The 25,834-nt window shown below is 38.3% G+C and overlaps 1 protein-coding gene across 6 annotated transcripts; it reads right to left on the bottom strand.

Annotated features, from left to right (window-relative positions):
• Nucleotides 1-254: 254 nt before the first annotated feature.
• LOC124398674 (synaptosomal-associated protein 23-like) lies at nucleotides 255-5,608 on the bottom strand. Of its 6 annotated transcripts, XR_006928096.1 has the most exons (3): nucleotides 4,585-5,105; nucleotides 720-3,660; nucleotides 255-500 (listed from the first exon to the last, which is right to left on the bottom strand). XR_006928096.1 is itself a non-coding variant. In XM_046868912.1 (2 exons), the coding sequence occupies exon 2, from the start codon at nucleotides 3,395-3,397 to the stop codon at nucleotides 2,771-2,773; it is 627 nt and encodes a 208-aa protein (XP_046724868.1). In that variant the 5' UTR covers nucleotides 3,398-3,660; nucleotides 5,555-5,608; the 3' UTR covers nucleotides 2,286-2,770. The 6 variants fall into 6 exon arrangements, 5 of the variants coding, with proteins under 5 accessions (XP_046724868.1, XP_046724866.1, XP_046724869.1 ...); XM_046868912.1 differs by lacking the exons at nucleotides 255-500; nucleotides 4,585-5,105 and adding an exon at nucleotides 5,555-5,608 and having other exon boundaries at nucleotides 2,286-3,660; XM_046868910.1 differs by lacking the exon at nucleotides 255-500 and having other exon boundaries at nucleotides 2,286-3,660; nucleotides 4,607-5,105.
• Between the last annotated feature and the right edge of the window lie 20,226 nt (nucleotides 5,609-25,834).

Genomic DNA, 25,834 nt, shown 5'->3' with positions numbered 1-25,834 from the left:
ATAAAATGAACAAAGAAAATGATGATATATACAGTATAAAAATAATGAAAGAAAATTATGATAAAAGACTACTTAAAGATTTTTATGACATAATTTCACAGTACTGTACATATAGCCTACTCTACTTACGACCAAATCGTGTTACGACCGGTCTGTCGGAACCAATCGTGGTCGTATGTCGACGAATACCTGTATAGCAAAATGTTAACATAGAAATCATTTTCATATGTATTGGGTAAAAACAAATATATGTCCACTTTCTGTACATTTTATTAAAAGATCTGTACTTTCATGCAGTCAGTTAATTGTATGGAAGAAACACAATGCATAAAATCCTGCGCTTACAATCAAGAGTTTTTAAAAACGTTCACATTAAAACTTATGTAGCGCCCCCTGCCCTACTTAGTTGTGTCAAGTCTAAGCTCTTTAGGGTGGGGCAACGGGTTCAATAACGTGGGGTCTCTCGACCATAGAACTTAAAATACTCTGATACCTAAACTCTGATATACACAAGAAAGAAACATTCGTAAACAAACAGTTTTGTATTTATTTCTTTTCTTTTTTTTGCTATGTAAAATAGATTGAGATATAAATTATAGAATATATATATATTTATATATTTAAGTAATTAAGTTCACATATGTATAATAATATATAGGTATAAATAACAATAGTCAATAGGTATTATAACAAAATAAATTACTGTCCAATCCACTTACTGAATAAACAACGTAAACAGTTCAAATGTAATACACAAATACCCAGCAATGAATATACACTCAAAGAAAAATCCTTAAACACTCTTACTATTAACTATTTCTGTAACAGTGCAACTGCAATTCTAAATCAACACTTATATCACACCAAAGTATAAATCTCAACATAAAATCGTAGTGGGCCCACTCACACGAGCAAACACTCACTCACTCACTCACTCACTCACACAAACACACACTCACACGAGCAAACACTCACTTACACGAGCAAACACTCACTCACACGAGCAAACACACACTCACACGAGCAAACACACACTCACACGAGCAAACACTCACCCATTGGAGACAATGTGAGATTGTTTAGGTCGGATGACTCGAACAAAATTATGCAACCACCTGTAACCAGAACGCAAACAGCTAAAAAGAGACAAAATAAGCTGGTGAAGGAAAATGTTTCTCTTACTGAATGTGAGAAAGTGGATACTTCAGAAAGTGATGACAATCTCTGGTACTACCGACCAGACCCAGTCAGCAGACTAAGTAGGCCGCCGACTTCTCAGCTTACAGTGGAGCAAGAACCCGTCTGTCAGGACAATGATCAAGGCCAGGAGTGTGTAATGAGAGATAGTGTGACAGAAGATGACCCAGAAATACTTCCTGATCAACTTATGGAAGTGGCAGAGGGTCATGAACTAGAAGGGGGAGACAATGGTCCCAAGAATGTCTCAGAACATGAGACAGAACCTTTAGTGTGCCGCAAATATCGGAGAGAGGTAAAGCCTTTGATTAAACTGACCTATGACGAATTAGGCCGACCCTCAGATAAACCATTAAGTTATTCATCAAGGGATGGTCGTACATATTGAAGATGCTGTACAAGTAAAGAAGAAAGTCTGCAACACTGTATGGTGCCATCCCATGGCCCAGTGTCCCCAGTGTGTCCTTTCGAACCCCTGCCCTGCTGTCAGAACAGTAGTTCAGATGTAGAATTTTTTTTGCCTCATGAGGGCATGAGGAGTTAGAAGGGGGAGAGTGTAACCCTCTTACTAGTTGAAGTACACTATTCATCAAACTGTGTTGTGTTTAATGAGTAACATTTTTTATGTGATCTAAAAATTAGTGTGTATCCCTTTAATTCGTCAATGGCAGCGAAAGAGTTAGGAAACCCCTTGTATTCACTAAAGTTTGGTTTAAATGCACCTGGAAGACATGTGCTGGTTACTACCTAGTTTTATCTTTTCTGTGATTGGAGGTTAATTATTTTATACCCACCCATGCATATGATAGTGTAATGTGATTGGCGGTAAAAAAATGTTCTTCTACTGCCTCCTGTGCCTTTGTGTCATTTGTTTAGAAGTCTTTTTTTTGTAAATAGAACTGCACACACACACACACACACTGCCTCAATCAGGTCTTCGCCACTGGACAAGCAGCGTGGCATTACGCCATTCTCTGGTAATCGCTATCCTGACTTTCTGTAATTGTTCTCAGAGGGTTGCTGTTTCAATGCCCTCTTCAGCAACTTGCCTGGGTCTTTATAGCTGATACATTTTTATCATAATTTCATCCATAAAAGGAAAAGAGACCTGTGTTTCTATGTCTCCACGTGCCTGTGTGTAATTTCTCCTTGTAGGCTGTTCTGTTATATTAACCCACTTTTACTAGGGTTGTTGTATATAATTGTTTACTTGTTATCTCTCTGTCCTTGATTGTATCTATATTTAATTATTGAAAAAATCTGTGAATGAATGAACCCTAATAGAGTTTAATGGAGTTTGTGTCCCCTGGCCCACACACTTTTTTTGTTTGTTTTTTTGTTTAAAATGACTCGTGTGAGCAAAAAGTGCACACACAATACAGATGTTTATAAATGTCACAGTAATTGTTCTTTTCACCATCGAATAAAAATGGCTAGGTATTTAAATTTGTATTTGAAATTTTAATAAAACAAATACAGGGCCTCAAAAAAAAAAAAGAGAGAGAGAGAGAGAGAGAGAGAGAGAGAGAGAGAGAGAGAGAGAGAGAAAGCTGCTTGTTTTGAAATGGCTTCTCTACAGAAGCTTATTAGCTCTTTGGTTGGCATCATCAATACGAGCTTTATTCATGTCAGCCTTCTCGTTAGCACGGTCAATGGTCTTGTTCTGTTTGTCGATCTCATTGCCCATGTCCAGAGCCATGATCTTCAAATTCCCGATGATACTGCCCACCTGCCCCAGGTTCTCCTCCATCTCATCTTCCCGTGCATCTTCCGTGATTCTCTTTATATAGGGACGGGAAGCTGTTGTTGCCGCTTGGCCATTGCGCTGGTTGGTGGGTTGGCTGGAAACCACGCTTCCATCACCATCTGTGCCATTGTCATTTCCAGTGCCCCAAGTACGCTTGTACCGCCCATCGTTCTGAATGGATCTCACTCTATCGCAGGGACAGACACACAGGCCACAGCATTTCGACAGGTCAGTCAGGTTATTCTCTGCCTGTCTCATGTCCTGATTGATATGGTCCATGCCCTGCTCCACACGCCGCAGTTGTTCCCCCTGCTGATCCAACATGACCATGGTTTTAGTTCCAGTCTCCCTGCTCTCCTCTGCCAACTGCAGCATGCGTCTCGTGCTCTCAAGTGACTCATCAGTCACTTGGTTGGCTCTGATTGTGATTTCTTCCACTGACATGTCGGCCATCTTGCTGCTGTCAAAATTGGCTGGATTACCTTTGGCACCAAGCTCTATACTCTGGGGTTGCGGTAAACCCGATTGTCCCTTTCACTTCCAACTTTCTGCAGGTGATCCGTCTTCACATCAACTCTGCGAATTCCTTTTCACTTTATGTAGCGCCCCCTGCCCTACTTAGTTGTGTCAAGTCTAAGCTCTTTAGGGTGGGGCAACGGGTTCAATAACGTGGGGTCTCTCGACCATAGAACTTAAAATACTCTGATACCTAAACTCTGATACACACAAAAAAGAAACATTCGTAAACAAACAGTTTTGTATTTATTTCTTTTTTTTTTTGCTATGTAAAATAGATTGAGATATAAATTATAGAATATATATATATTTATATATTTAAGTAATTAAGTTCACATATGTATAATAATATATAGGTATGAATAACAATAGTCAATAGGTATTATAACAAAATAAATTACTGTCCAATCCACTTACTGAATAAACAACGTAAACAGTTCAAATGTAATACACAAATACCCAGCAATGAATATACACTCAAAGAAAAATCCTTAAACACTCTGTAACAGTGCAACTGCAATTCTAAATCAACACTTATATCACACCAAAGTATAAATCTCAACACACACTCACACGAGCAAACACTCACTCACACGAGCAAACACACACTCACACGAGCAAACACACACTCACTCACACAAACACACACTCACTCACACAAACACACACACACGAGCAAACACTCTCTCACGAGCAAACACTCACTTACACGAGCAAACACTCATTCACACGAGCAAACACACACTCACTCACACAAACACACACTCACACGAGCAAACACACTCACTCACACAAACTCACACGAGCAAACACTCTCTCACACGAGCAAACACTCTCTCACACGAGCAAACACACACTCACACGAGCAAACACACACTCACACGAGCAAACACACACTCACACGAGCAAACACACTCACTCACACAAACACACACTCACACGAGCAAACACACACTCACTCACACAAACACACACTTACACGAGCAAACGCTCTCTCACACGAGCAAACACTCACTCACACGAGCAACACACACTCACACAACCCGATGCAGGCCTGTGACGTTGCTGGTGTGCGTTGTGGCCTCTTCACTCAACTACACCAAAACAAAAGCAATAACATGTACCTGTGCTCCGGTGATCACTCACAGTCTAAGCGGAGACCTCACACACGATCCTCTGCAAATAGTGCTACGTTTCCCGCGATCCAAGGCAAACCGAACAGTCTTGATGAAGGCACGTTTTCTCCACCGAGTGCTTTTCACTCGCCCGATCACAACCTGAACTCAAACTGACCTCTCAAAGTGTCCAACTCAGGGTATTAAATAGCGCAACGCCACTGTAATACGCAAAACGCAGTATATCAGTCCGGTAACGTTACGTAGAGAAACTCCGTATCAACACAACGGGCGGTTTCTACTCAAAGGCAAAAAGTCTCACCAACAGTTGATAAGACGAAAACCAGTCAGTTAACACATCTCCTAGGTTAACATTTATGCAAAAACAAACAAACAAAACACTTTTACAAAGAAAACCAAACCAATATAACACGCGTTTAGCGGTTATTTTACTTTTTCCCAGCACGAGCGATTCTGCTTCAGAACTCTCTCGCGCGCGACTCGTCTCTCCTTCCCTCATTTGATTGACTCATTAACCACCAATCACATTACACTCTCATATGCATGGGTGGGTATAAAATAATTAACCTCCAATCACAGAAAAGATAAAACTAGGTAGTAACCAGCACATGTCTTCCAGGTGCATTTAAACCAAACTTTAGTGAATACAAGGGGTTTCCTAACTCTTTCGCCGCCATTGACGAATTAAAGGGATACACACTCATTTTCAGATCACATAAAAAATGTTACAGTGGAACCCCGTTGTACGAGCATAATTCGTTCTTGAACATTGCTCGTAGGTCCATTTGCTCGTACGTCTGAACTGATTTTCCTCATAAGAATGAATGTAAAAGTGATTTAATCCGTTCCGAGATCTCATTCGATCGCTTATTTCTGCACTTAAAAAGTAATTGTAGCCTATTTTAACAAACAAATACACCGCAAATTACCATAATGTATAACATAATTTAACACTTACTGTCAGGGAGCTCCCTGATTCCCTGCTCACCGGCTTACTAATCACACACCTGACTCTCGTTTAGCACTCATCACCCAACCATATATAAACCCCTCATTCACCCTCACTCGCTGTCCGTTATTATCAATGGTTTGGCTGTACATGTCACGATTCTCCCGTGCTTGTGGTCAGCGGTGCGCGTCTCCTACGTGCTCCTTTGGATATTACACAGACTGCTTCTCATCCAGTTCTGGACTAGTGGACCGCGCTCCCACAGCGCACCACTGGATTACTTCCCAGTTACTGCAAGTATGCGTTTTTGCAAAATAAACTTTGTTTGCTTTGACTTCGGCTTCCGCCTCTGTTTCTCACATAACACTTACCCATGTGGTAGTGGTTGATTGCGAGTGTGAGACGCGCACCACGCTCGTAACCTCCTCGGTTTCCATGGTATTTCTATTTACTTTCGTTTTCACAGCACCATCACTGATTTTCTTGGGAGACATTTTTCAAGATTTCTAGTGAAATAAAAATATAAAACTAAAAAAGTTAAGTTTTTGCTGCACTGAACAACGAGAGCGACCGAGTGATACGTCATTAACTAAGAGACTGATGCGACCCTTCGCCGAAAACGGGGAACCGGCAGCGTGGGTTTGCTCGTGCCTTCGAAATTTGCTCGTGAAACAGGGTAAAATTTTGCGAGCGAGGTTGCTCGTATCTCCGTTTGCTCGTACTATAGGTTGCTCGTACAATGGGGTTTTACTGTACTCATTAAACACAACACAGTTTGATGAATAGTGTACTTAAACTAGTAAGAGGGTTATAATACATTTATAATGGAAAAAATGTGATCTCAGTGACTTTAAAGTGGCATTTTTGCTTTTGCCAAATCTGCTAGATTAAGTATAAAAATTCAATAATACATTCATCTTGACATGCATCAAGAGTGAGTCATAGACAGATGGGGCAGAGAGAATCCGATAATTTTCCAAAATAAAAAATCGTTCAGAATCAGATAATAAATAAAATGGAAATAATGTGTTATGTATTCTTACTGTGTGGCCCGGTACCAATTGACCCACGGACCGGTGCCGGTCTGCAGCCTGGGAGTTGGGGACCACTGATGTAAAAGAAAATGGCTTGTTGATGAAGCTGATGAAAGTGGAAAGACAGATTTATGCCACCAGGAAGGAGCTAGTAACCACTCTAGCACAAACGCGTTTTAGAAAACCAACACATATAAACTTTGGCAACGAATGGACTACAAAAGTATAAGACAACACTGGGGTCCACTTCTATCCGCCAAGATTGGTGAGCAGGTGCTCACTGCATTTGGAGTTTAAGAGACCATAAATGGCCCTGGTCTGTAAATGTTAAATATTGCATCACTCTCTCCCTCATCAATTCATATAAGATAAAGGGCATTTAGTCTTAGTGTGCTCTTCAGCTGCCTTGTGCTTAACAGCTACAATCTGAATATATGCATTGTGAAAGCTGCTTTACAGTTAGAGGAAACATTCTCTTTAATTTGTAGCTGTTGTAAACAAAACATATATGCTACAAATACAAATAAAATAATGCAACTTATTTTTTTTCTAAATATACAGTCCTGTTTACACATCTTTTGACTGTTTTGCAATTTCTGGCTCATTTTTAAGGATGATTGCGTTTTAGACACAAAACCAATTATTTAGTTTTGAGAGAACAATAAAAGGGCATAACTATACAAGCACTAATCGACCAGTGAAACTATGACTCCAGCTTTCATATGAAAGCTTTATAGAAAAGCTAGAGATTAGAAATGGGTTAAAATGGGTTCTAGCATTTGAGATGGAGCAGAGTGGTATGTGAAGAACCAGTTATTATGTGTCCATCAAAACCAACAGCATGGTGATGTTTCAGCCAAGACCTCACTCTCACCTTCATGAATCAGTCTGTAATATTTGATTGAATTCATGGAGTCTGCATTGGCTGTGGTCCATTCCTTATTATGAAGGAGAAAGCCTCTCTGCCAAGCCCAACCTGTCTACCAATAGCTCTCTCTCTCTCTCTTTTCTTTTTTTCTACAAGCTGAATTTGTACATGAAAGAGTGATGGCACTGATGAAGTGTGAAGAGAGAGAGAGAGAGAGAGAGAGAGAGAGAGAGAGAGAGAGAGAGAGAGAAGAGAAAGGTGTGAATAACCTTGAGCCTTATGAGAAATCAAGTCCTAATGGTCTGCTTTTCCCTCTCACTTGTTATCTCTCTATACATATAAATATCTTTGTCTATGTAAAGCATCAGAAAAGGTTGTTTCACCGTGAGGAATTTGTCAGTTACAAATGATAGACAAAACACCCCAAAGAAGTCTATTTAATCCAAATCAGGAATGGCATCGGGAGTGGTTCAAAGGGCTTAACTCATCCTTTTAGCTCATATTTAGCTTAAATTCAAAAGTTCAGAAACTAACAGCTGAAACCGACACACATACACACACTTTCCAGCTAATTAATGCTAGGTTTAAATCACAGACACACACACAGCCAGATACACACACACACACACACACACCCTTTTTAAATACAATCACAAAAACATTTTTTTTTACTCTTTGCGACCAGTAAAATTCTAAAACTATTCTTTGTTCTTCACACAAAACAAAAATTTAAACACTGCACTCACACACACTCACACACACTGAAAACTCTTCTGAAACTCTCATTCCAACCTCTCAGGGTAAAATAACACATACAATCTCAGGGCCTGCAAAATGCTTTACCACATTAATATGAAATGTTTTGTTTCAAAATGCCAGATTTCCATGTGGATGATGTGGTAATATTGTGTTCAGTTTGGCCTACAGGCACACTTTGAGTGCATGGATGGGTGGTGGGATGTGGGTTGTTTTGGGGAAGGAAGTGAGCACAAATGGTGAATGCCGGGAGAGTATTATTGTCCAGAAAGTCATTGTTATTGATCTGATATGCACTCAAAACATTTCTATGGGGAACACTTCCACATTCAATTCCAGTGTTTGCTGTTTTGACTCATAGATTTGTGCATGGTAATAACCTTGTCTGGACACATTGCTGTAGTAATGTTAAATGTACATTTGGCTAAATATACATCAACATGCACCAAAAGCGATCACACTTTACAACATCTTATGACTGTCTCGGGACACTACACTGTCTACATTCTTAATCCTAATCCAAAAATTCTGATCTAGCTTTAGGATTAGCTAATTTAGCCATAGCTGAATGTGAGTAATTCTACTATTATCCACTATTGATACTGTAAGACTTTTGCTTGATCCTGACCAAAAGGTCGGCCCCCCCCCCGAGAACACAGCATGGATGCCCGAGAGGGGTGTGGGCCAGGATGTGGGCCCTAACACGTTTTCCTCCAGGACTCACGGCAGGGGACTAACGACCCCGCAACCCCCCTTTCGAGAACCAGAACATTTCCTGGAATACAGTAGGCTCCCCGGAGAGCTACCCTTGGTCTTGACCACCACATCTCCATACAAATGGTGGATCTGCAGACAAGTGTCTGACCCCTCTTCCCCTCCTTTTCCTGTTACATCCTCAACACAGAACATTCTACAGCACACCGGATGATTATGTGTAAGAAAGGTCATATCACATGTAAATAACGACAGAAAATGTTCATGTTTCATTTCTTTACAAAGGTTTATCGCGACTGGTACACAGGTCCCATTCCCACAGCAATAGAACAAATAATAAAAAGGTTTTAATAAAGTTAAAGAAAACATAACTCTATACAAGGCGTGCCCACTACAGATGTATACAGGCGAGGTGCCTCCCACAGGTCTGTAAGAACCAATCAATGCAAACTTCCATGACTAAATAATGTTTACATAATGCTTACTCTATCTGGGTATTTAAGGAGAACTGACCAACAATTCAGGGAATCTGTAAACAGATATCCCGCACGATTACTGTGTGTAGTCTCGTACCAGGTATGAAAGGTTTTATATTTCCTGTTTAAATGTAAATACTATTGGTTTGTATTTATGTTATATTTTAATTGAACTATAAATTGGCTTTGAATTGTGATTTTCTTACCTGGTTAATAAATTGTTATGTTTGATTTTATTCTGTGTTGCTCGGTAAATGTTGACACTGCAAGTAATAACGTTGCATCCGCAGTTACCGTAAGGACTGGAAATCAGGCTAGATCGGCCTAAATCCCAGTTAGATAGTAAATATCAACTGAGGATTTTAGAGATACGACTAGCACTTGGCGTTAGTTTAAGTGTACTTAGAAGCGTGGAGGCTAACAATATGTATTTCCGTTTAGAGTAACATTTCTAATCACTCTAAATAGGGTCAGCCTCAACCTCTGATTATTTCAATATTATTCTATTCATTATCTGTGGTTAGAAATAATTATTGTAATAATTAAGTGTCACCTCTAAGGGCACTAAATAAAGTATGTTTAAAGTTGAGCACGCAGAGAGCGGCCGCAAGCATATAGTCCAACCTCTGGCAGCGACCAATACTGATTCGCTTATGACCGTTGACCAGTATGTTAATTATAGGGCCCATACTAGGATCTTGTGCGACTGTGTGAACCGAATGAACGAGTGTAATGCCAGAGCTTAATCAGAATAACTAGACAAACATCCATCAAAATTATACTATTAGTAAAATATCAACCTATGCAAATATTTATTGTTTTATCTAAATGGAGTCAGATAAAAGGTCAATAACAAAAATGAAGTAATACATTAATCCAAATCTTATTATCTAATGTGAAAGGAAAGATTAGAACGCGCGAGAATCCTTCGCCACGCCTCTGGAAACCGTCGTTGGACCAGTGGGTGGTTCCCCGCCATACAATACCGATATGTGCTGCCTAGTTACAATGATCACTTTGATCACTTTTGGTCTACACTACCATTTTATATCTACATCTAACTCTCTGTGCTGCTGTATGAATACATTTAATAAATAAAGTAATCTATCTATATTGTCATTTATGTGCATCAGTGTAGTGAAGAAATTACAACTCCATAAAAATCCATTTATATTACATATATTTCATATTTACCGTCTCATATCAAATTTGTATTGGAATTAGAGCTGACTCAATCCTTACTTTTTCACTGACATGGTCAACCATCTGAGCATTATTCAGCTTCATAAAAATAAAATGAGCACATATGGTGAACAGACACATAGATGTTGTGTGTGGTGTGAATATGGGGTATGTTTGAGGTGTCAAAATAGATCCGTTGTTTGCTGGTTTTTGGTGTGTATTGTGAATAAAAGATGTTACACTATGATTTTGGATAATATATGTTATACTGCCTTTGATGAATGACAGTTTATTCATATATCATTGTGCTTTAATATCAGTTGCAAAAATTCACCAGGTTATGCTGTAGTTAAGCAGGTTATACTTAAGTTTGGTTATGTCTTAAAATCCTGATGCCTTAGAATTACTTTAATCAGCTCTCAACTTCTCATACAGCACGATTAAACTAAATAGAACTAAATATTACAGCATTTTAAATTAAATATCACTGAACTCTGTAAGTTGTAAGAATAACAGCTTTCTGTCAGTACAGTGTGCTGCTATCATGTGGCTTGAATGTTTCACAGACAGCAATATTGCTGTGGGTAACTCTCAGTATGAGACTGAAATCAGATGGCCCACAGATTGAGACTCATGTTGTGAACGTTGGATACATGTGCTGTTCAAAGTCTGAACCACATGCCACATGGTTATTCCAATCTCTGTCACATAGCAACAATGCCGTATCCATAGAAACAGATTTAAACTTAAAATAAAGTGTATCTATATCTGCTTCCTCTCTTTTGACAAACCAGATTTCTCTCATTTTGAATTGTAAGTATTTCTGTAAAGGCTTTCCTTTACGGTCGAGGCTGCTAGTCTTTAGCACTAGAGCAAGTGAGAAAACGTTTCAATTTAGCCCTCACTGAAGCACAATTTGTTAGTGCTGCCCAAATAAATGCCGCAATGCACTAAATATTTATTCCAAAGTAATATATTCTAAATTTCCAACAGTTTTAATGTTACATCGCAATTTAAATCTCTCAGAACTTGTTCCAAATAAAACACTATCAGTCTTTGTCTCTCATAATATATCACGGTTTATTTGATCATTGTCATGGTTTCTTCATTACTCAATCTTAGCTCAAATTCAACACCAGTGCTGAAACTCATTTGGGGAAATTACATTGTGTTGCAAATTGAGTTATTACAGTTCCTTTGGATGCATGTGCAATTTGTCGGAAACAGAGTGACAGAAAATCTGTAGCACATGCCATTGTGTTTATTGTACCACTTTAAGTCAGTTCATATATTAAATCACATTTACATTTTTAAAGGTATTATATTTTTAATTCTTTCAGAACTGTTTTTTAGTCTTACTAATTTTGCAGTTAGCAAGTTTACATATAGAGTAATTAGTAGTATTAATAAAACTTAAGCTTAAGGCTTATGGCACATCATGCATCCTCACAGTACATCAAGTTGATTCAGTGTTAGATTGTCTGGGGGTCTCGCTCTGTCTCTTAGTGTCTCTCTCTCTCTCTCTCTCTTTCTCTCTCTCTCTTTGATATATACACACACACATACACACACACACACACACACACACACACACACACACACACACACACACACACACACACAATGAAGTCATTTCTCTATACCAGATGACAACAAAACCCTTCATTCCCACTAGCAATAACCTGGACAAGAGTAGGAATGTCTGTCTAGTAAGAAGAAAACCATGACATCTAACCACAAAAATCAGATTTTAAAGCCCCGGCGGCTGCAGTAGATCCGTTCATTTGTTTTCTTCTTCAAAGCCAAAAGGCTATACATGTGTGATTTTAAACATTGTAAGACATTGTTTTAAAAATTCAATCTGACAAGTCAAAATCTCAGGATGATAGAGCACAAATGGTGGATTTTAGGTTATAGTCGCAGCTCATCAATGGTAATCTCATCAATTATAAGGCAATCTGAGTTTATGTATTTCCATGCTCTGTGGTGTGTCATTATAAATATCAGTGACCTGTGTATGAGTGTATGAATTTTAGTGACCCAGACTGAGCTACATAACAGTCTGGTCAATCTTCAAGTTTAGTTCCTTTTGTAGCAAGTGCTACCATGTCAGTCCTCTATTAGCCGATAGATAGTGTGCAGAAGTGTTTTCGTGACCGCAGCAGAGAGAGCAGTCCATTGTGAGGATGGCTGAGGCCTTTCAGTGTCTTTCTGGCCTTCACTGTCTTTCTGGTGTTCAGGCAGCTCTAGAACATAATGAAAGGTCTGCGCTGTGTTCACTCACCTTCAGGTTAGTGTTTCTTTGTCGTTATAGGAGAAAGATGGGCAATAATGAGATCACGGCTACACTACATTGCTGCATCCTCAAACACAAGTCATGAGTTTATTTCCTCACATACTGTTTTCAAATACATAACACTGTCAGCCTATTTTCCCTGAAGCAAACGTTGACGCAAACGTAGGACTCCAAGTTCCAGAATGCAGTGCTACAAGGCTTAATGATGACACTGAGATACAGAAAAGACGAGGCTCAGCTTCACTTTACTGATCAGCCAGGACATTTACAACCAGTGTTTAAATTGAAGGGGACATGTACTCTTCAGGGACAGATATAAATGCAAATATATGTGGGCTAATATGTGGGCTAACATTTAGATACAGATGCAGATGATGCCATTGTGTTACTCCCCTAAAGTCCCTCATTAGGATATACTTATGTTAATTCCATGCTGGGACATTATAAGGAATTGCATACATTTGATCAATTACTTATTCCTATAGAGTTTCTTAGAGTCCTTGTATTTAAATGATATTTTATAAAAGCTATTCTTGACATTGTGTCTAGTACAAAATTTATTTCTAGGTGTTCGGTTAGTGAGACAGAAACCTTTGCTTGGGTTTCACGTTGGGTCTTAATACTAGAAGGTAATAATAATGATAAGACCAAACAGAGCCAGTCAACTAAGATTACATTAGCATACTGCTTGTGTGCAGAGAGTAACGAGGTCAACATGCTTTTATTCCTTCATGGGCAAAGTGAAGAACAGGGTCCATAGTAACAACATAAAGTCTACTATTCCTTAGTAACAACACAATTAACACATATAGATGGAAAAAAGGAGAACCAGCTCATCCTTTTTAACTGGCTCTCTGTTGCCCGAATAGCATTTGAAAAAATAGAAGGTTAGCATTTTATTATACAGTGCTATATTATAGATTTCATTATTAGCTGTTAAACCATTGCACAAAAACAGACAAGAAAGGAACCCAGTTCCAAATAATGGCAAAGAAATAGAGTTCAAAGTATCAAAGTAAAAGAAAAAGACATAAAGCGAATCCAGAAAAATAGAAATCTACTGATATAAACACAAGTGAACCACAACCAAACTATTAACACCCAAAAAACACTTCAACCACCCTCCTCCTCTTGCTTCCTCTTGCTCGTTAAATATAAAGGAGCTTTTTCCTTGTCACATGTACGTTACAGCACAGAGAAATTTTTCATCACATATCCCAGCAATATAATAGGAAGCTGGGGTCAGAGTACAGGGTCAGCCATGTACAGTGCCCTGGAGCATAGAGTTAAATAGAGTTAAAGGTCTTGCTTAAGAGACCAAAAGTGGCAGCTTGGTGATACATGGCTTTCTATTGTGTAACAATGAGCCTTAACTTTCAATTTAATTAAATTCAGTTCAGTTAAATTTAATTAAATTCATATACATTTCAATTGTTGAAATTCAATACATTTTTATTTGTACAGCACTTTCAACAATAGACATTGTATTAAAACCGCTTTAGATTAGATTAGATTAGATTAGATTAGATTCAACTTTGTTGTCATTGTGCAGGGTACATGTACAGAGCCAATGAAATGCAGTTAGCATCTAACCAGAAGTGCATAGATAGTTTATTTACAGTGGCAGTGTAATAAATAAGGGTATATATAGTGTGGTTTTTATATAAGTATGATACAGTATGAAGTGGTATGACAGATATAGCTGTACAAAAGGAATGTCATTATATATATATATATATATATATATATATATATATATATATATATATATATATATATATATATATATATACAGAATAAACAGAATAAATATGGATGGACATACAGAAGTACAGAAGTGTAATGATAGTTTTTTGGGTGCTGCAAGGATGCATGATTTTAAAATAGTGCAAAACACAGAAGAAAAGTGACAGTGCAGTGGTGATTGTTAACACCATATCAGCTGTTCAGTGCAGAAACAGCCACGGGAAACAAGCTATTTTTAAGTCTATACAGTTTACACAGATACTGTAATGAATAAGAATGTTCTTTAAAAGGGTGAGTTTGTCCCTGATTATCAAGCCATTTGGTGAATGTGGCAAGGAAAAACTCCCTGAGAATGTCCATTTTTTACAGTTAAATGTTGTTGAGGTGTACACTAATACCTGATCAAATGCAACCTGTAGGCCTGAGCCATTGTAGCTCAGGTTAACCACTGTTAACCACTTAGCTACCAATAAATTCTATTCATTTATATTCATTGGCAACCGAAAATGATTGCCAATAAATGCTGTTATCTTTGGAGGTGTAATCAAGGCAAGCTAGGGCAGACTGGAAACTCGAATGGGTTTTAACAAAGCTGACTATACCACTATATACCAATATATAATATTTAATTTTTGCTATTCACATTTTGTTTTAGTTTTTTATAACTTGACATCAAAACAACTGAAATTTCTGTATTCTTAGTAGCCTACAAAATTTGTATGGAAAAAACAAAACAAAACATGTATTTAAAAATAAAATACCCATGAAGTGGCCAATGAAGGGAGCACTGGAACCCAGACTAGGCACTTACTAAGAACAAATTCATGTTTATATTCATGTCATTGAACATGATGGTTTTCTTTTGGCCCTCAAGATATTATTTAATTGCTCACTTTTTCCCACTTAAAAGTAAAAACATCCATGTTAATATTGTTGAGACTTCCAGGATCCAAGTCCTCAACCAGATGCCTTGGAAAGGTATAAACAAATAGTGTACCTTTTATTCATATCTTCATTGGTTCCTTTGTTTGTACCAATTACAATTAATTCTATAACAAAGGGTTTTGGGGGATGTATAAACACATGTATAACTACTCAAATGAGTTATTGCATACAAAAAAAAAAAAAATATATATATATATATATATATATATATATATATATATATATATATATATATATATATATATATATATATATAATTATGGTACACTGCGTTTAAATTGCATGTTTAGCCATGTATGGCAATGTTATAAACACCTTGCAATATTTTCACACAAATCAAGTTCATATAGTGACTCCTGCATCTAATGTTAAATTATCACAGCCAACATTCTATTTTTGAGCAGACCAATTTACTGTCTAATTGTGGGAAGTTGATGAGATGGTGTGCACAAATAAATCACGTTAATAAAAAAGATATCACAAAGATCATTTTCAAGATTGAACCGAATAGCTAGTCACACGCAGTCCAGCATGTCTGTATCACTGAATAACAATATCGATAAGCCATCAGCAGTTTCACCATCCGATGAAAGTCCATTAAACAGAACATCAATCAGATTGCATTATCGAACGTGTATGGGCCTCACATCTCATTTTAGCACCACGAGAAAAAGCAACCTGCTAGATCCACCGCTTCTTGACTGCTTTCTGCTATTATGAATATCAATCTTCTTGACACACACACAAAAAAAAAAACAGTCACAGCTGTTTATAATTACAACCTTTTCTTGCAATTGCTTAAGTCTCTGAGTGTTAATTGATTCCAACACACCATTTTGTTCTGCTAAAATCCTCTCTGAATATCAAGTGCACTGTCAGCTTTGGAATTTAACAAGCTCTGCATACGCTTGACACCAACGTTTTATGTTGGCCACATTCTCATTGTAATGGGAACAGTTGTTTTTTGTGCCAGACAAAGTAAACAATTCAAATCCCAGTTTTATAATTACACAATAGCACTTGTGCCATTTAAAAGGATACCAAAAGCATTGAGCGATTTATGCACCAGGACTTTAAAGCCATGTTGACATGGCCTGAATTTGCAGGTACATCCACTCAAATGTCTTTGAATCTCTCTTTTGTGAACATTCCTTCTCAATTGAGAATTCTGAATTTTAAAATGTTTGGAGATGGCCTTATAACCCCTCCGTTATTAATGAGCAGCAACAGTTGTTTCTCTGAGGTCATGGTTCATGTCAGTATTACAATAGCCAACTAGCCACACCATGCAAGCCAATAATGAACATTTGTCAGCTCATGTATGTGAAAGAAGGCAGATAGTGCATGTTAACCTTCATCCTCCTAGGTACAGGTAGGTACTTCATCCCTATGTGGCTTGTCAAGTCAAGTCAAGTTTATTTCTATAGCGCTTTTCACAACGGACATTGTCTCCAAGCAGCTTTTAAGAATTTAAGAGTTAAGGTGAATAATGTGTATTTATCCCTGATGAGAAGCCATGCCGACTGTGGCAAGGAAAAACTCCATTAGATGTTATGAGGAAGAAACCTTGAGAGGAACCAGACTTAAAAGGGGAACCCATCCTCATTTGGGTGACATCAAGAGTGTGATTATAAATCTTAAAACAATACAAAACACTGGAGAGTGAGAACTAACAAGAGCACTGGAATGTAAGATTATGAGTAATGTCCTTTCTACAGTCTTATACAGTCATTGGAGATTATGGAATCTGGAGCTACTAAGCAACTTATAAAATAGCTTAACATTTGAAATCATCATAGAACCAACACCAGCTTTTCCATGCCAGAGCCTTTAAACACTCAAAGAGGTCCAATGTCCAACTGCATATGAGGTGGAATCCAAATGGTACGTCTCTAGATGGTTTGGGATGTTTGCAGGGTCAGCATCTACTTCTTTGTAGGTCCATGATCTTCATGAGGTGGGACGTAGGTGGGGGAGATTACCAAAAATAACATAGGTAGAAAAGTCAGGGAGAGAAAAAAAAACTGATACAACTATTTCCATTAGTACATAATTTACAGACCAGTACCATGGCAGATGCAAAGGTCATAAATAATGAATACACAAGTGCATTTTATTTTACATTATTGTTTGATTCACTTTTTTTGTGACCTCTTGGAGATTTAAGTCAAGAATACTGTGGACACATTCGAGTGGTGCAATGTTACCACTGTTACAAATCAGCACTGCGGGATACACACAACTCTGTGCTGCTTGCTTCTCAGACATTTCCTGAAATGGCTGCCTCTGACGGCTACACACAATCAGCCTGTCATGTGCAGCTTGAATAAATTGAATTTGCCTTTATTCAGGGAGCTAGCATGAGCTATCATTTCCTGAGGTACTGCAGGAATATCAACAAGGCTAATGTTGGGGAAAACTATAAATACAGACCAGGTAAAGTCACATTGCCTAATTAGATTTGATTTGATATGTAAAGTGTGAGCACATTGTATATCCATGCTATATTTTCTTTCATTGTTAGAGGTGAGCAAATACTACGTCCATGTGGCCCACACATTGTCACCCGCAGAGAAAGAATTTGAAAAAAATTATCTTGTTGTGTTGGGAGAGGTGGGTGTTCTGCCTTCTTATCTCCAGTGACATTTTTGAGCATGCAGAAATAAAGAGCACACAGGGAACTAGGCCTCTATAATAATGTGGTCTTCTGCAGAGGAATACTCATCATTAGGTCACACAAAGTACTAGTCGAAAGTACTATTCATTCCTTTGAGAATGTTTGGGCATTTTGTTCTCATTAGAGGATGCTACAGTGATGAAATTACATGTTGCAAGCAAGGATTTGGAAATTTTTAGGCAGGCTGACTGTTTTTTTTTTCAGCAACACATTTAGTTGAACTGGCCCTTAACATATGATTTCACAGGCAAACATCTAGCTTAAACAGTAAAACTGCTATTGTCAAATTTCCCTTTTTTAAAAGTAAGCTGTCAAAATATTTTAGAGACTGTAAATATTAACATTTCAGATAGATTAGAATCTGGAGTAGGTATGAATATGTTTACGAATGTGTGTGTGTGTGTGTGTGTGTGTGTGTGTGTGTGTGTGTGTGTGTGTGTGTGTGTGTGTTTTGAGAAAACTGCATTTCTGCTTTGTGGCAAGTATTCCCAGCATATTGGCTCCAGATACAAATAATGAAATGTTAATGAAGATGAATAAAACTATGAAACTTTTTTTTTTTAATATGCCATCGAATCTTTTGCTATAGTTAGTTTAGCCGAATAATGACATTAGACTCACTAAATGATACTATTTGCAGCTTTTAAAAGCCTTTTCCATGGATTCTTGATATGAAATAACAGAACAAAAGAAACACAAACCAAATGGATTGAGATATGTGATTGCGCTAGCACTTAAATTAGGGCAGATTTCTTTTTTTGCCATGAGCTTCACCTTGTAAACGTGACATGCATTTAATTCCGTTCAATCACTCTAACGGCAGGTGGTTGAACTCTGTATAGCTCTGGAGAAACGATTAGCCATGTTGCCTGACCCCTCTAGCACCTTCATTGATTTCTTCACGAAAAAGCCCATCAAAGGCAACACATGGTTCGCCTCCCTGCAGGACCATATCTGTCACACATTAAACATCAGCATATGCAGCTTGCCCTGCTGTATAAGAGCCACAAATATTTCTGCTTCCCTGCAGTCACTATTGCCTGCACCTAGAAAATCATGCCTGCTGTATCAATATTTACATGCAAATTCAGGAACATAGTCATCTGTCAAGAGTATTTTAAACAGAGTCTTTTAGTTCAAACATTGATGTAGTAAATATTAAGAGAGTACATTTTTGGAGGGTGGGCTGAAGTACACAGTTTACATCTAAAGTTTGTTGTTGAGACTTTACATTGCCTTTGCATCTATGCCCAAGTAATTCTCCTGATGAATAGAGTACTATATTCTTGAATGGTAAAACTAAGGTCTGATTAAGTAAACGCAGCTTTACAGGAACATACTGTACTGCATGCCTGTTAAACCAAGATAATAATGTTTTCTCTTATGGCTGTGCTTTCCAAAAGTAGTTATATAATAATAATTACAAATCAAATATTTTTTCATTGGGTTAAAAAACTATTGTTTTTGCATTGTTTTGCTGGTATTTTTATTTGTGGCTGATGTCTGGTGAAGAAAGCATCAGTAAAGTAAAATGTTTGATTCTTTATATGACGCAACTACCATAAATTCTAATTGGACCTCTTTGAATTTTTAAAGACTCTGGCATTGAGCAGTCGGTGTTGAATCTATGATGATCTCAAATGAGCTATTTTATGAGTTTATGAGTTATGAGTAGCTCCTGGTTCCACAACATCAACTGACTGTATAAGACTGTAGAAAGGACATTAATCATAATCACACACACGCCGGTTCTCATAGTAGTTTTTACTCTCCAGTGTTTTGTATTGATTTAAGATTTATATTCACACCCTTGATATCACCCAAATGAGGATTGGTTTGCCACACTCACCTCAGAGATCATCATCAGGGATAAATGCACATAATTCACTTTAATTCTTAAGTTCTGTAAAGCTGCTTTGAGACAATGTCCTTTGTAAAAAGCGCTATAAAAATAAACTTAAACTTGAACTTGGATTTTGTTCAGTGCTGCAATCAGGCACACACTAATCGATAGCTAGTTTCTTCATTCATCACCTGTATGGATCACCTGTATGGATTGCCCCTCCAATATAATTGCTTGACCCTGCAGGCACATCTGTGTAATGAGTTACTACTTGTTTTAAATAAAGTTTTTATTTTTAACCAAATGCCTTTGAAGATCCAGCCATGAATAAGGAAGAAAACAAAACAAAGAAATATGCAAAGTGCACTGTTATTTCCTAATAACGCCATGGCTGTTTACTTTTTCTTTCACAGCTATTAGGCAACAATTGAAATTTTTAATTTAATTATAAACCAGGCTTCATCAATTTTAAAGAGCTATAGTTACTGTGTCAGGTAACCACCAGCCACGCCTCCCCGCTGCACTCAGCACTAATCACCTTCACCTGTCTCCAATCTACACTCTCCTTTATAAGGCCCCTGTTCTCACTCACTCACCGTCTGATCTACAGTTCATACCAGTGATCATCCCTGGACTTCCCCAGTTTCGGATTATACCCCTTTTTTTAGTTCATGCTTCTACCTAAGCTTCTGTCTGTGTACTACGGCAAATAAAACGTACTGACTGTATTTTGGTCTCCGACTCTTGATCCGAACGTGACCGAAGATCCAACCAGTACAGACAACTTACCTCGATGGATCCACAGCCGGTTTCCATTTTAGATCACATCAAGGAACCTGAGGCCGCCTTTCCGGGAGGCCTTCGCACCCTTCAGCGGAGTTCCACAACCCGCCTCCAGCAGCCCGATGGCTCTTCCAGCTTCATATTCCGGAAACGTGGCCGAGTGCAATGGCTTCCTCTCACAGGTACACTGATCGATCCAAGGTAGTGTTTCTTATTTCCTTACTCACCGGAGAGGCTCTGTCCTGGACGAGGGCAATATGGAGCGCCAATAGCGCCATAACCATGTCATACGCGCTATTCACGAACTACTTCGCGGAAGTTTTCTGCACCGCCACTGGGTCCCTCACCACGGCAGATCAGCAATTCAACCTACGCCAAGGGTCTTCCCTGCTCACGGAATACAGCCTCCGCTTCCTGAAGAAATCATTTACATTTACATTTGCGGCATTTGGCAGACGCCCTTATCCAGAGCGACTTACAAGTTAGCAGGGGAGGGTTTTAGGGCTTTGCTCAAGGGCCCAGCAGTGGCAGCTTAGTGGTGGTGGGATTTGAACCTGTACTCTTCTGATCCAAAGCCCAATGCCTTAACCACTGAGCTACCACCTCCAAATCATGTCCGATGTTCCAGCTGTGGATAACTGGTTCCGGGAAAGCGTACACGTGTGGGAGTCAGCTCCTTCCATGTGCCCCTCCTGGAACCCTTCACACCCCCTACCACAGAGCATCCTGGAGTCGCCATTGATCTTCCTCCCCTGGAGATGCTAGACCAGCCGTCGGTGTACTCCGTCCGGGAGGTTCTGAATTCACGACATAGGGGTGCCACCCTGTAATATCTTGTGAACTGGTAGGGGTACGGACCTGTGGAATGCTCAGAGGTCGCCAGACGGGACGTGTTAGACCCAGCGCTCCTAGAGGAGTTTCACGCCAACCACCCCTCAGGGCGCCGAGTTAGGGCGTCAAGACCCACCCCTGGAGGAGGGAATAATGTCAGGGAACCACTACCCACGCCTCCCCCTTGCACTCAGCAAACTCACAGTGCTGCACCTTCATACTAATCACCTTCACCTGTCTCCAATCTACACTCTATAAGGCCCCCGTTTCACTCACCATCCGATCTACAGTTCATAGTAGCGATCATCCCTGGACTTCCCCTGTTTCGGATTATACCTGTTTTCTGGTTCGTGCTTTTACCTAAGCTTTTGTCTGTGTACTATAGCAAATAAAAAGTACTGACTGTATTCTGGTCTCCGACTCTTGATCCAAGCATGACATAATGTTGTAAAACCTTAAATAATTAAATAAAAATTTTATTTGTAACATACACATTTATACAGAGTACGACATCCAGTGAAATGCTTTTTTTACATCTGTCCAATATTTAAACATGAAAAAAACTAGAATATAAAAATAGAAATAAAATTCATAAAAATAAAATAAAGTATGAACATATATACGTGAATTAAAATATACGTGAATTACACTGAAAGGGATGGATATGTGTATGACAGATATTGTTAAACATTCAGCTGACCGCACCACCCTCTGGAGGGCTCGCCTGTCCTTCATGATGCTGCTCCCAAACCAGAAAGTGTCCCATTGATCTCAAGCGGTTGGTATGATTGCTTCTGCTTCGTGCTGAGGTCCACTATCAACTCCTTACTCTTGCTGATGTTCAGGAGAAGATCGTTCTCCTATCACCGTCTCTTAAGGATTTTAATCCCCTGTAGGTAGGCCGTCTCTTTGTTGTTGGAGATCAGGCCATTATAACAGAAGTCATTAGCAAACTTGGTGGTGGAGTTGGAAGTTGCCACACAGTCAAATGTGTACAGCGAGTACTGCAGGGGGCTCAGAAAACAACCCCGAGGAGCCTCAGTGCTAAGTGTGAGGGAGGATAAGGTGTTCTTCCCCAAAGAATTACCACAAAGTTGGAGGCACATACTGTAATTGTATAGGATGTCTTGGGTTGCAGTAGCATTTAGAATTTCCCTTAACTTAAACTAGGAGACCCAAACATTTTCCAGCATGACAATGCCCCTCTGCACAAAGCCAGCTCCATTACGATATTGTTTACATGGTTCGGAATGGAATATTGAGTGAGCTGATATATAGAGCTCTGACCTCAACCCTAACAAACACCTTTGGCATGAATTGAAACACTGACTGCACTACCTGATTTTACTATGTCCTCTGACTGAATGCACACAAATCTCAAAAAGCACACTCCAAAATCTAGTGGAACATCTTCACAGAAGAGTGGAAGTTAAATGGGCACTAATTGTAAAATACAATGTACATAAGAATCCTATGGTCAAGTGTCCACAAACTTTTTTTCAAACAGTGTATCTATCTGTCTTCAAGTTATTAAGACAAACAGTTGTCATGTGACTAAGAATGGTTCTGAATACCTGAATACTGGCAGGTATTTTTTTTTACTTTAGATTGTGTGGAGATAGATGTGTCTGGCATTCATGCCCCTGTGACTGAGCTGTTAGTCAAGTCAAGTCAAGTCAAGTCAAGAGGCTTTTATTTTCATTTCTACTATACACAGTGGTACACAGTACACAGTAAAAACGAGACGTTACTCCAGAACCCTTGTGCTACAATAACAACATAGACCTACAACACAACACAAAGCTACATAAAGTTCATCGGTTGCTTTGTGTTGTGTTGTGTTGTGTTATGTTGTGTTATTTTGTGTTGTGTTATTATACACTACAAAGAAAAAATAATGTATTGATCTATAGTCAGAGCTGCTGTTATAGAAAATTAATCAGCCAATTCTGACCAAATAGAGAACTCGCCAATGCTGTGGTACAAAGTAGGCCATTATAATTAATGTAAACCTTATTACAAAGAACTATAATTACAGCTGTAAATCATAATGTATATGTACTTAAATATTAAGAATTCATAATCAAATTATTTTACGCTCTTTCCTGTGTTTATAGGCGGTGTGTGGATGACATGCTTCCTTACAGAATATTTAACTGCATTGCATATAACAGCAATTCAAGCAGTTTTTCTAGTTGATGGTGTTGGGAAATGGTTTTTACTCCCACACACATGGGTGCTGAATTACACTTTTTACAGTTTTATAATTCATAAATCAGATGTGTTACAGCATGGAAGCACCTGAACAGAGATTAAGAGCCATCTGTGTAAAGTAGTGTCTCTGAAATCCAGTGAGCATATTGCATTTATTTCATTTAAAAGTGCCTGATTCAGCTCATCAGCAATTTGTCAAGTACCTTAATAGAAACAACTTCTATATATGTGGTCTGACTGCAGCTTTTTAACATTGTTGGGATATCTAAAGAAATATTTTTCACTGTGCTGTAAAAAAGTATATGTAACAAGTATAAACATTCTATATAATTTAGAACTAATAAGAAACAGATTTAAAAGGGTATATATGTTATTTAACAAATTAATATTACGTTAGAGATGCTTTCTGTATTGATATGCTTATATAACAGTTATGGAAGGAGCCTTTAGTGTTAATTGCTTTATAACAGTATGTTTTTAGTTTATGAGTTGCAAGTTTTCAAATTTGTGGTCATTTGTGTTATCAAACGCTTATAACTGTTAAAATAAAAATATTTGAATTGGTGAACTACTAAATTGCTTTGGTATTGGAGGCATAAAGCAGAGTCAGGAAAAAAGCTAAGTCAGAAAAGAGTTTAAGCCACCCACTACCTTATGTCAGTGAAAGCCCTTATATTTTGTGCAGTCAGGAATGAAAACAAATGAAATGAAAACAAAAACACAGAAAACTTGGTATTTAAACCATTTTCATGAACTGTTACATAACGGTCCGTCAAAGAACCTCATTTTGAATTTTAGAGGTCTTTTGGAATATGTGGCTCATCAAAATTCTGTAATTTGCTCGAGACATATTAGACATATCAGAGAACAAACTCTTGTGAGGCACTCATTTACAAAAGGGCATGACATTTATGTGGAATCAGTGAATGCATGATAACGAGATGTTGCTTTCCATCTCAAGATCCTCTAGTTGTTCTGGACCCAATTTCAGTCCCCCTGCGCATTGGACCACTGTCAGCACACCACATTCGCACTTTCTTCATACAGGCATCATGCGGCTGAAACAGACTAGTCTCTCTGCTTGCAATTCAGTTAAAAAAACACATGAAAAATGTGCAATAGAGGAAATGTGGTGGTTGTGTGATTGTTAGATTTTGGCCTCCACATGAATTGGATTTATTTTACAAGAAGAAATAGTACAAGGGCTTCCTTGAATTTTCTTTAGTCCTCATTCAGTGCATTGTTTTTTTTGTTTTCTTCACATTGGGAGCCGGAAATGGACTGCTTCACTTAAATAACTGCAGACTTTAATCCCCACATGAAACAGAATACAAATAGTGGTGGATAATTAAAAAATATACATTCAACAATACTTTTCCACATCTCCCTTTTTAACAACAAATTTATTTTTATTTTTTTTTGTGGAATTGAAAGTCTTGTTGACCCTAATTACCTTTCAAAGTCCACCTTCTTAAGGCATGCAAACACAGTTTTAAGCAACTGGATCAATAGGAAATAAGGGCAGCTAATGCAGACCATGCTGCGTTTCTCAGATAATGCCTGGTGGCAAAATTGAGGTACGTGCTGTGCATACAAAGGAGTTATTCGTTATTGTCTTTCCGCTGTCACTAACTGATTGACAAGAAGAGTGATAATGTCATCTGTTCAACAAAGAACCGTTTAAGTGCTATAGCATATAGGGTTGACAAAAAACACTGATATACTAGTTGAACATTCATTTTGAAAATCGTTGGAGACTATTAAGTGTTAAAGGTAAACATGAACATCTTCAATATTAATCTTAATAATTAATGTGTGGCCTTTGGTTACATCTAAGATTTGCTTCTAATTAACATCAATGTAACTGCACTTTTTAAAAGGAATAACCAAAGTGAAGAACAGCAAGCAGCAAATTACAAACAGA

Source organism: Silurus meridionalis, chromosome 16 (genome assembly GCF_014805685.1).
Source record: "Silurus meridionalis isolate SWU-2019-XX chromosome 16, ASM1480568v1, whole genome shotgun sequence".
NCBI classification, from domain to species: Eukaryota; Metazoa; Chordata; class Actinopteri; order Siluriformes; family Siluridae; genus Silurus; species Silurus meridionalis.
This window is presented reverse-complemented; position numbering and strand designations above follow the sequence as displayed.

Excerpts from the sequence above, each read along its gene's own strand:
- LOC124398674 (XM_046868912.1), bottom strand. The coding sequence starts at position 3,397 with ATGGCCGACATGTCAGTGGAAGAAATCACAATCAGAGCCAACCAAGTG.